General features: G+C 39.8%; 1 protein-coding gene across 2 annotated transcripts in view; it reads right to left on the reverse strand.

The window, feature by feature from the left end:
- si:ch211-183d21.1 overlaps nt 1-7,217 on the reverse strand; it is a 28,756-nt gene extending 21,539 nt beyond the window's left edge. The window contains exons 1-2 of one of the 2 annotated variants that reach the window (XM_047377833.1): nt 6,811-6,949; nt 3,094-3,946 (exon numbers count right to left, since the gene is read on the reverse strand). In XM_047377833.1, coding sequence (XP_047233789.1) covers nt 3,094-3,904 — 811 coding nt within the window. In that variant the 5' untranslated portion in view covers nt 3,905-3,946; nt 6,811-6,949. Of the gene's footprint in view, nt 1-3,093; nt 3,947-6,810 lie in introns of both variants that reach the window. The other variant, XM_047377834.1, reaches the window with a different exon arrangement.
- Between the last annotated feature and the right edge of the window lie 4,450 nt (nt 7,218-11,667).

Raw genomic sequence — 11,667 nt, forward strand, 5'->3', positions numbered from 1 at the left:
TACAAATGAAACGACTCAGCAAGCATAAGTCCGTGTCCATGGTTAAACTATGGTTTAAAGAGAATTAAATAAGATGCCAGAGGAGTGCTGGAGTGATGTGAGGTATCAGCACAGCACTGCCCCTCCACAAACTGTTGCTGCGCATTGCAAATAAGTTGGCTGAAAAAGGCCAGACAGACAAATTAGACTATTAGAAATATTTCCAGGCACCCAAGGTGTGAAAACTAAAAGAGCGCCCCAATCACTGTTAGCTAGAAGTAACAAAGGTTTAAAATGACAGTTGCAAAGCTATGAACAGCATATCTGCAGCTAACTGGTCCAGTAGCTAGCCTGCGGTAATCTACAGGGGTTGGACAATGAAACTGAAACACCTGGTTTTAGACCACAATAATTTATTAGTATGGTGTAGGGCCTCCTTTTGCGGCCAGTACAGCGTCAATTCGTCTTGGGAATGACATATTCAAGTCCTGCACAGTGGTAAGAGGGATTTTAAGCCATTCTTCTTGCAGGATAGTGGCCAGGTCACTACGTGATACTGGTGGAGGAAAACGTTTCCTGACTCGCTCCTCCAAAACACCCCAAAGTGGCTCAATAATATTTAGATCTGGTGACTGTGCAGGCCATGGGAGATGTTCAACTTCACTTTCATGTTCATCAAACCAATCTTTCACCAGTCTTGCTGTGTGTATTGGTGCATTGTCATCCTGATACACGGCACCACCTTCAGGATACAATGTTTGAACCATTGGATGCACATGGTCCTCAAGAATGGTTCGGTAGTCCTTGGCAGTGACGCGCCCATCTAGCACAAGCATTGGGCCAAGGGAATGCCATGATATGGCAGCCCAAACCATCACTGATCCACCCCCATGCTTCACTCTGGGCATGCAACAGTCTGGGTAGTACGCTTCTTTGGGGCTTCTCCACACCGTAACTCTCCTGGATGTGGGGAAAACAGTAAAGGTGGACTCATCAGAGAACAATACATGTTTCACATTGTCCACAGCCCAAGATTTGCGCTCCTTGCACCATTGAAACCAACGTTTGGCATTGGTATGAGTGACCAAAGGTTTGGCTATAGCAGCCCGGCCGTGTATATTGACCCTGTGGAGCTCCCGACGGACAGTTCTGGTGGAAACAGGAGAGTTGAGGAGCACATTTAATTCTGCCGTGATTTGGGCAGCCGTGGTTTTATGTTTTTTGGATACAATCCGGGTTAGCACCCGAACATCCCTTTCAGACAGCTTCCTCTTGCGTCCACAGTTAATCCTGTTGGATGTGGTTCGTCCTTCTTGGTGGTATGCCGACATTACCCTGGATACTGTGGCTCTTGATACATCACAAAGACTTGCTGTCTTGGTCACAGATGCGCCAGCAAGACGTGCAGCAACAATTTGTCCTCTTTTGAACTCTGGTATGTCACCCATAACGTTGTGTGCATTTCAATATTTTGAGCAAAACTGTGCTCTTACCCTGCTAATTGAACCTTCACACTCTGCTCTTACTGGTGCAATGTGCAATCAATGAAGACTGGTTACCAGGCTGGTCCAATTTAGCCATGAAACCTCCCACATTAAAATGGCAGGTGTTTCAGTTTCATTGTCCAACCTCTGTAAGCTAGCAGGTATCAGCTTGATAAAGAGCAGGATGGCAAAAAGGTGTTATATTCTGCCCAATAATTATTTTAAATCTTAATTTAGCAGGTTTTTAATTGTATATTTTCACCTTAGTGTAAGACACCAGAAACCACATATTTACTGCTACTTAATAAAAAGACAGATAACCTTTTGTTCTCACTGACATCAAATCAGGCTAAATCTTTCCTCTTTGAGCTCCGTTAGGATTAAATAAGTGATTTCTATTTCCTACATGTAGAGTAATAAGACAAAGAGGTTTTTAGAGATTAAAAAAAAAAAATCTGAAATTTACAAAGAATTCCTCAGCATTTAGTAGAATTGCCCTTTCCTCATGATGCAGTCTATTGTGTGTAGTGCACCAGCTCCTCCTGCAGCAAAACACCTCCACAACATGATGCCGTCACCTCCGTACTTTATACTTGCCAGCTTCCCCTTTTCCTCCAAATGTAACGATGGTCCTTATGTCCAAACACTATGATTTTATTTTTATCGATTTGGACATGTCTCCAAAAACTGGGTGCATCTGCAACTTGGATTTTTTTTTTACCATTGTTTTGGAGTAATGGCTTCTTCCTCTCTGATTGGCCTTTCAGCCCATGTTGGCACAGGACTCATTTTAGTGTGGGTAATGACTCTCTCTCACCAGCTTCAGCAGAATCTTCACATTTCGGACCAAAACCCATTCATCTCTGGGATACAGAACCCGTCTCCTTCCTGAATTGTATGATGGTTGGACATTCCCACGTTGTTTATTCTTATATAATTATGTAATTCTTATAATATACATAATTCTTTAAGCATCTGTACGTTGGACCCAGAGATGAACCAGACGTATGGAGCTCCACAGTTCTCTTCCTGATATGTCGGCTGATTTCTTTGGATTTTCCAAGAAATCACAAAAGGATAAGAAGTGTTTGAGATGTTTCCTTAAAATACATTCTTAGGTGTTCCTCCATTTTAAACTAACGTTGTGACTGAATGAATCAGCAGCTTACAACGTCATGACATCACCTGGGTCTATTGATGTGTTTTCCAGGAAAACAATGGATTAAGAAATTCTCCCGTTATTCCGGCAATTAGCTAATAGGAAGATGTTGGAAATCCAATCTGAACTACAACCTTTATTCTGATTTAATCTTAGACAGTCTTTTTGAATGCACTAGCATGAAAATATTTCAATTTTAAATGGTACAGATACCTTTATAACTGCAGTCATTAATATTTTAGATTATTTTTGCATCAGAGAACCAAAACCTATTGGTTTTTAGTTGTAAATGAAAGAAACAAGAGCATATTGTACATTTGTTTTTACTTTTAGTACCAATATACTTATCATACAAAGAGCTTCTCACACCAGTCCATGCCTACAGCAAAGCCTTTAATACTGGATAATTCCCACTTCCACATCCCAAAGAACTGACGTTTGCAGGGATATTAAATTATTCAGAGAACTAACCTTTCATGTATTTCTTGCCTACGGTCAAGTAGGTGAGTCCAGTTCTGGAGGTGTCCACATCCATGCTGACACTAACCTGGTCCGTTTTTCCATCCCACACTACCATCACAACAGGACCTGCTGTTGAAGCATCCGTCAGCTCAACCAACCCGTCAACTTGTCCTCCACCCAGCTTCAGCTCATTAATGAAGGGGCTGGCCAATGGGGCGGCAGGCGGGGTGCAGTTGTTTCGTTGCCCTGGCGATGGCAGGGACAACTGGAAGCCCCACTGATCTTCAGAAAGCAAGCACCTCTCGATTGACTCATCCTCCTCGTGCGCCGCTTCATCTTCAACAAAGGCCTGCTCCCCGGGGGTCAGGATCTCAGCCAGGAACTCAGCTCCTCCAGAGCGGCGGGTCATGTAGACCACAGCATCCACCAGCCCCACAGCCGTGACGTTCATCTTCTCTGTGTAGCGGGCAGCAGAGGTGCGGTAGAGAACTACGGCATCCGGGCCGTTCTGGACTGTGTTTGGAGGCAGGAGGATGGCCGGCTTGGGCACCAAGTCCACTGAGCCCACCAGAAAGAAACCTCTGTCATCCGTGCTGTGGTCCTTGAGGTCCAACACTTTGTAGGCTATATTTCCATTTCCATTATAGAACACAAGGGTGTAGCCATCAAGGGAGGCTCGCTGTCCACTCGTGTGGTACAGCTCCACAAACTCAGTGGTGTCCAGTCTTGGATTATCAGCGTTGATCTCACTGATAATGAGACAAGGGTCTGCACTGACTAACACCATCATGCAGAAACAAACAGCTAAAGTAAGAAACATCTTCTAGGGTTTTTCTAGAAAGCTTCAATGGCACAGCAGCTTCTGAAAAATAAAACACCAGTTAAAAGTAAAGTATCAAAAAGTATAACTTAAAAAGTAAACTCAAATAAAACTGTTAATTATATTAAAGAGAGAGAAAAAAGGTGGCAGATACATCATAAAAACAACCATTAGCAAGAGATTAAGAGGAAGAACCGTATAATTAGGTATGTTGCTTTTTATTTAGTCTGTGGCCGCCATGTTTGTCTGTTTGGTAGGAACTGCAGAAAAGACAGGATGGGTAAAACTTTAACGTTTTATGGGATCGGCAGCTGTTGTATCTCTTTAGATATATATTCATAAATCCCGAACAGCTGATCCAGCTGAATGTAATGAATGCCCCAGAGTCTGAGCTGAACCAGGTGGGGGCGCCAGAAATTGCAGAACCAAAATCGAACTGCTGCAAATTATGGAAGCAAATGTGTCCCAATATTCAAATTAAAATGTATTAACAGAAATGCTTTTTCATTTTCAAAATGAAGCTGCATTTTTTGACTCATAAATGAAATTAAAAAATTTCATTCAAACTGCATTTTCATTTTCTTCTCCAAGACTGCTCAACTTGTAAATGAATTAAATTGATAAATAAAACAACATTTAACATTTCATTTTCAAAAGATGTCTCAGCAGGAAGTGACCAGAATTTATTTTGAAATGTCACAGTAGTACAATTTTACCTTAAAAAGTCTGAATAATCCAATTTTTAATTTGTGAATATTAATTTAAAAGGGAAAAATACCCAGTTTAAGTGCCACAATTTTCCAAATCCGCTTTACCCAATTCCAGTGAAGTAATACAAACTGAGGCATCTTTTAATTCATACTTTACTTTTTTGGTTGATCAAAGTGTCAAACGTTTTAATTAGTAATCGCTAAATTCCTGTTTCCTTTGGGCATAAATATAATGCGATTTTTATATTCACATTTTTTAATGTGTGTGTATGCAAGTCACAATTTAAAAGTGTATAGCATTTAAAATCTAGTTAAAATCTCCTCCCGAAGGTCTCATCTTATTTTAAACCTTACCGCTCATATAATGAAAGCTCATAGTTCAATTTCTCATAATTATAATATTACATCGGACCAATAAAAAGGGAGTTTTAAAACACAGAAATGTTATGTTATGGCCAATCAGAGACAGTTGTCATGCAGACAGTCACTGACGTCCTCCACAACAACGTTATGCCACAAAATGTTATGGTAAAGAAGCCGGCTGTTCATGGAGTAATGCATCAAAGTATATTAATGAAAAGTTGAGTGGAAGGAAAAAGTGAGGTAGAAAATGGTGCAAACGCAGAAGATAATAACCTTGAGACGATCAGAAAGAGATAAAGCAAACACCATTTAAAGAGGTTTGGTGGAGATTCACAAGGTGTGGACTGTAGCTGGAGTCAGAGCATCGGAAACCAGTTTCTGAACAAGAGGCAACACCAGAAACATCTTACCTGGGCTTGAAGTCCAGTGTTAAGTTTTATTTATTGAAGGTGGACCTTCACATTGGACCTCAGGCAACTTGGATTGTGTGCTTCTCCACTCTTTCTCCAGACTCTGGGACCTTGATTTCCAAATAAAATGCTAAGTTTACTTGCATCTGACCAGAGAGCTTGGGACCACACAGAGAATGGTGCAGTTGTTGCCCATGTCCTGCATAAATCTGTGTGGTGGCTCTTAAAGCTCTGACCCCAGGCCCAGGCCACATTTTGTGAATCTCCATGAAACTCTTGGATGAACTTTGTTTCAGAATCCTCTCAAGACTGCAGTTATTCCTGAACAGTAATCTCCAATTGCCAGGTTGTAAGTTTGATTCCTTCTACCCCACAAGTATTGGTGTGCCCTTGTTTGTGCGTGCGTCTGGGTGCATGAGACTTGCAATGTAAAAGTGCAGCTGGTGATCAGTAGGCTCTAAACGTGCTATGCACGATCAGTCCATTTACTTTTCTCTACCACAGTTTTTCCTTCCACTCAACTTTCTATTAAAATACTTGGATACAACACCCTGAACAGCCAGCTCCTTTAGAAATCACCACTGCCCTTTCTTGTATTCAAAATCAATTTCAAAAATACTTTATTAATCCCAAAGAAAAATGATGTTGTTCTAACTCATTATACGTTGGGTGTAAATGACTATTTGCTGAACAACGGAAGTCAGCAGACCTCCCTGTGACATTAAAAGTTAAAAATAATTTTTTATCACTTGTAAAATCTTAATTTCAGATAAATTGAATAATTGGTTTTCATTAAACCATTCTCATCTAAATTAAGAGAAATAAGTGCGTGAAATATATCAATTTATGTCTAATGGAGCTAAATAATTTGAGTTCTACTGTCTGAAATAACTGAACTTTATTGATCTCACTCGCATTAGATTCTGGTATCATTTAAAAGCCATTTTCATACAAATCTAAGATTAAAGTTTTGTTAGAATACCTACAATAGCGTATTTAAGTAGTCTCTGGTTTTGTGCTGATGTTGACAGTGGGAATCCACGTCCTATGCATGAGTCATGAAACGTTGCGAAACACTTTGGCAAGCAAATGGAAACTTTGCCTGAAATGTGGAAAAGCTTCATATGTGAGAAATGAAGGAAATGCTCACGCAGCCTGAAAACAAAAGTTGCATGCATGCATTTCAGACAAGGTGCGATTTTAAATCTCTTGAATGGCCTTTAAATGTCTCTTTAGGCGGTTTTATTGGTTTAGACACAGAAAAACGTCGCTATCTGGGAAGATGTGGTCCCATTCTGGCTCTGGATTATCTGCCACCTTCGAGTTATTCCAGTCACGGCCAGCCTGCTATGCATGCTTCTTTCAGTCGAAAAAAACCCTGTCAATCTGCTCTGGAACCCTGCAAACAAGATCCTTAACTTACTGCGGTTCCTCAGCTCCTGCCGGTCCGGTGTCGCTTCTTCTGAGTCCACCTTTGGTGGCTGAGAGGAAGATGGACGCAGGCTGGAGAAATAAAGTGGTAAAGTTTGTTTTCCACCCTCCGCCGCTTCCTTCATTCACAAAGCTCAACTTTCTCTCTCCCTGCTTCAGCTCGGCTCGACTCGGCTCGGCTCCGTGCTGTGGGCGGTCACATTGAGAGGCAGAAGAAGAGGGAGGGGGGTGCCCTCTTTACAAGAGATCTTTTTTGTTTTGTTTTCCTGCGGTTCAGTTTCCTTCTCAACCATCCACAGACCGACACAACACCAAACCCACGGGGGGAGGGAAATGGAGCATAAAGTTCACTGATGTTGCATCTGTGACGCGAAAATATGTCCGTTTTTATCACCAAGTGACATCTGCGAGTTCATCCCAAGACGCTGGAGGAGACCTAAAGGGGCCCCTGACCCTGTGAAAAGGCCCCGCCCATCATCCATCTCGCTTCAGTGTTAAGAGACTTGATTCATTGTCTTTACATTACGTGCACCGTATTCACACCCACGCAACGTTTTCACATCATCTCACATTTTGCAGCTTTAAATGTAATCTGATAGGATTAAAAGTGATAGACAAAGATTTTATTTTATTTATGTGACCTTTCTTTAACTAAGTAGCATCCAACTGAGATAAAATAACGTCTTTTCCAATGGAGACCTGGCCAAGATAGACAAAGATACAGGGATGCAAAAAAGAGGATATGATAAAACTGTATAAGTGGATGTCTGAAAGCAAGTGCATGGAATTAAATCACATCAAACACAAGGAATTTGGATTTAAATAAACTCAATAAAAACAGTCACTTTGCAGGCAGTCTGCAGCTTGTTGTACAGAAAAAAATGAACAAAGCAGCTTAGCCATTTTCACCCAATAGAACAAAAAGTAACAAATAGTTTGAAAATATTAAGAAGAGCAAAACCTGATTCTTCAGATGAAGACGTTCTTGAGACAGAACTCCTCAAACTCTTGGACCGCTGACGATTTCATTGCATGGTAAAAATATTGTTGCGTCAACGAAATTGTTCTAAAGGTTAAGAAAATTTCTTCCCTCCAAGTTAGAAAATGTCACAAAAAGAGAGCAAAGGCCCTGAATGCACCCAGAGATGCAATAGAAACCATAGTTTAGGGTGCCACCTGGTGGCAGAAAGAGGAAGCTATCAGCGCCTGTATACAGACTCCTGAGGAGGACAAAAGCTGGTTTGATTTGTTTATTGCAAACAGTTGGTAGTTTGCAGATTTTGCCAATAAACCTACTTACTAATTACTGCCATTTGCACACATGAAATGTAGCACAGCAACCTGAACAGCATGTAGATTGGCAAAAATCACTCTGATTGATTTAATCTTAACAAAACGGTGGTTCTTCTTTCATTAGGAGATTGAGTCAGTTGTTTCAAACCTTTAGTCTAGTTTTGTAGTTATGGGTCTCTCATTCCGTTGTCTAGATACCTCCGACCCCACTGGCCTACAGCTAATATATCTTATTACTGGGCAGAGCTGACTTATAAAAATATAGGTAAAATCTATAACTACGCTGAGCAGCAGACAGATCTGCATCTGAAGATATGGAGGAAGTTCTGGAGAAGTTTAAAGCAGGGTTCAGTTCTAAAATAATATCCCAAGCTTTGAACATTTCAAAGAATTCTGTTCAATCCATCATCTGAACATGAAAAGAGGATGGACCAACTGGAGACCTACCAAGACATGGACCTCCTCCTGAACAAGCAGGGCATTAATCAGAGAACTTGCCATGAGGCCCATAGTAACTCTGGAGAAACTGCAGAGATCCATACCTCAGGTCTGAGAATCTGTTGTACACTCTAAAAATCTCAACTTTATCAATAAGAGGCAAGCAGAGAGCCATTGTTGAAAGAAAACCACAAGGAGTTACATTTACCCTTTGCCATGTAGGAGATACAGCAAACATGTGAAAGAAGGATATTTGGTTCTTCTTCCACATGAGACAAAAAGAAAAGTTTCTGGCTGACATGAAAAGCAGAATGTGGAGGAAAAATAATACACATCGTGCCGAACCCCCACGTTTTGTTCAGTAAAACATGGTGGTGGTGGCAGCATCATATTATGGGATGCTTTTCTTACGCAGCAACAGGGAAGCTGGTCAGAGTTGATCCACGACAACCCTGGAAGTAAACCTGTAAGAGGCTGCAGAAGACCTGAGACTGGGGAGGAAGTTCACCTTCCAGCAGGATAACCACCCTGAACATACAGCCAGAGATACAATGGGATAGTTTAGATCAAAGCATATTATTGTGTTAGAATGGCCTAGTCAAAGTCCCAATCTAAATCCAATTGAGAATCTGCAGGAGGACCGATACATTTGTGTTCACAGACACTCTCCATCCAACCTGACTGAGTCTGAGCTGTTGGCAACAAATGTGGAAACTTTTCATTTTCTAGATTTGCAAAGTTTGTGGAGACAAATCCCACAAGACGTTTATCTGTGATTCTACTTTATTCTACTTCCATTTCCAAATTACGCACAATTTTGTGTTGGTCTATAACATAAAATCCCATACATGTAAGTTTGTGACGAAATGTCAATACTTTTGCAAGACTGTTTATGCGTATATTTAAAACAATAAGGTTAATATGTTGATATTACGTTTTTCAGACTTGCACTTAGTGATATTTTCTAAACTGACCGACTGTGTTTTTCTTTTATACATTTTGATGTGTTTTACTACTAAAAAAGACCTGTGTTATTCTGGGTTAAACGTTTCATTTTATATTATTTCTGTTACACCAAATAAAACAGTGGGCATCATTAAGCACTGTTAATGGTGTGTGCCTGTACTTTAGAGATGGGGCCCAATTCAAGCTTATAGTGGAAAAGACCGCATAACAACCTCCAGGATTGATTTGTAATTAATAAAAAAAATTTCAAAACATATATTAGGGTTTGCATAGATGCAAGAAATTATATTTCAGCAGAAGAGCTCACATTTGGACCTTAAATAAAGAAACATTTGCTCTCACTGGAAAAGCATCAGATGTTCAACGATCACCTTTCTGTTGTTTCAGGCATTTTTAGCCTTTATGAATTGAACGACTTAGCGTTACTTGTTTTGGTTTCTCCACTCTGGCACATTTTACCAAAGCTTCAGTGAAAGGCTTATTTAATCTTCACCAATGTGTAAACGTCTTTTGCATGACGTGCTGCTTTTTAATTTTCAGTGGAATAATAATTTCTGGTAAATGTTTGTAAAGTGCCGATTTAAAACCAAGTGTTTAGATTCTCCTCCTCATACAACTAAAATAAAAATACAGCCACTTGACCAGAAAGCAGGACTTTTGCTCAAACCATAAAAGGCAGATTAAAAAGATATGAATCTATAATTAACCTCTGCCACATTATTGCTTGTCTGCTTTCGTTCCAATGACATAGGAAGGCCCAATGCTGTAAGACAATAATCATCACATTACCATACATATGGCACTGTAGCATGCACAATTTGATCAACAGACACACCAAGGTGCCAGGATGCTAAGATAATGTGTGAAATCCTGACGCAGCTCAACAGTGAATTCACACCTCTGATTCTAATACACATGCACTATTCTGAACATAAGAACATCTAAAACAACACACATGCTTTAAAGAAATGACAAGACAAGAAAATCTACAATGTTTTGGCATTTAGACCCATAAGAACACCAGCAAAGATGGAAAGAGAGAAAGCAGGGATTTGATAGGTTTTTTAATGTGTTCCCATAACATTAAATTAGCTCCTTTAGTTGTTATTTTATTAGAAACTCTGCATACAACCAATTCAGCTTTGAAAATGTTTCCAAATTAATGTTATCTGGTTTATGTATCATACTGTCTAGTATGAAGATAACTGCATGAATTTAGGGTAAATTTTGCCATTTGCCTATTTAGGTGCCATTAAAATATAAATACATCAAAGCATCGATATAAAAATAACAAACCAGTAGGTTTTGTTTTTTTAATTTTCTGATTGAAAGGAGGTAAAAACACTGAGTAGCGTGCTCAGGGGAACAATACATTTATTTTTGTGATGACCTTTCACCTGAGCACATTCAAAACAACAAAAAATGACTGCAGTTTAAAAAAGAAAACGACATAAAACAAAATTAAACAACCAACCAACTAAAAAAAATTATAGAAGCTATTCCTGTGTTCTAAAACAAAGGGATGCAAATTTAGTGTTTGTATCTTTTAAAGCCTAAAACCCTAACCAAAATAATAACGATAATAATAATAGAATATTAAATGGATACATATTATTTTCTGTAACATGGATTAACGGTTTTCAGCATTCAATTGCAAATATCTTTCATCACCACTAGATGGCCCTCTAAGCACAGGAGTGTGTCTGGTTTGATTCCGTGGATAAAGTCAACCTGTCAGCCTGGGAGAAGGAGCCCTGCTCTGTTTCCATGAACTGAAGCTGTTTGCAGGTGATTTTTATTCCAGTCTGATAGCTGCAGGCTGTGCATGGCTTTGTTTGACAATAGTTTGTTTATTCTGACACAGAAAAGGTCGAGGAAAATGTTAATGGTGTGGATATTTTGTTTGCACACAGCATAAACAGCTCAGAGTGGGAAATTGTATTTCTGTCATTGGGTTGATAGAGTTCATCTCATTCTTTGACTCCCTTATTTTGATGACTCATAGCTTGATGTTGCTGTATCTGATTCAGGTCCTGTTTCCTGTCTGAGTGAAAAAATACTTTTTATATTTAGAGGGCACCTCACTGTCCACAACTGAACTGCCTTTAAAACCAGATGTGGAGAATTTTAAATAAATTACACGTCAGTCAAA

This window comes from Girardinichthys multiradiatus, chromosome 10 (genome assembly GCF_021462225.1).
Source record: "Girardinichthys multiradiatus isolate DD_20200921_A chromosome 10, DD_fGirMul_XY1, whole genome shotgun sequence".
NCBI lineage: Eukaryota > Metazoa > Chordata > Actinopteri > Cyprinodontiformes > Goodeidae > Girardinichthys > Girardinichthys multiradiatus.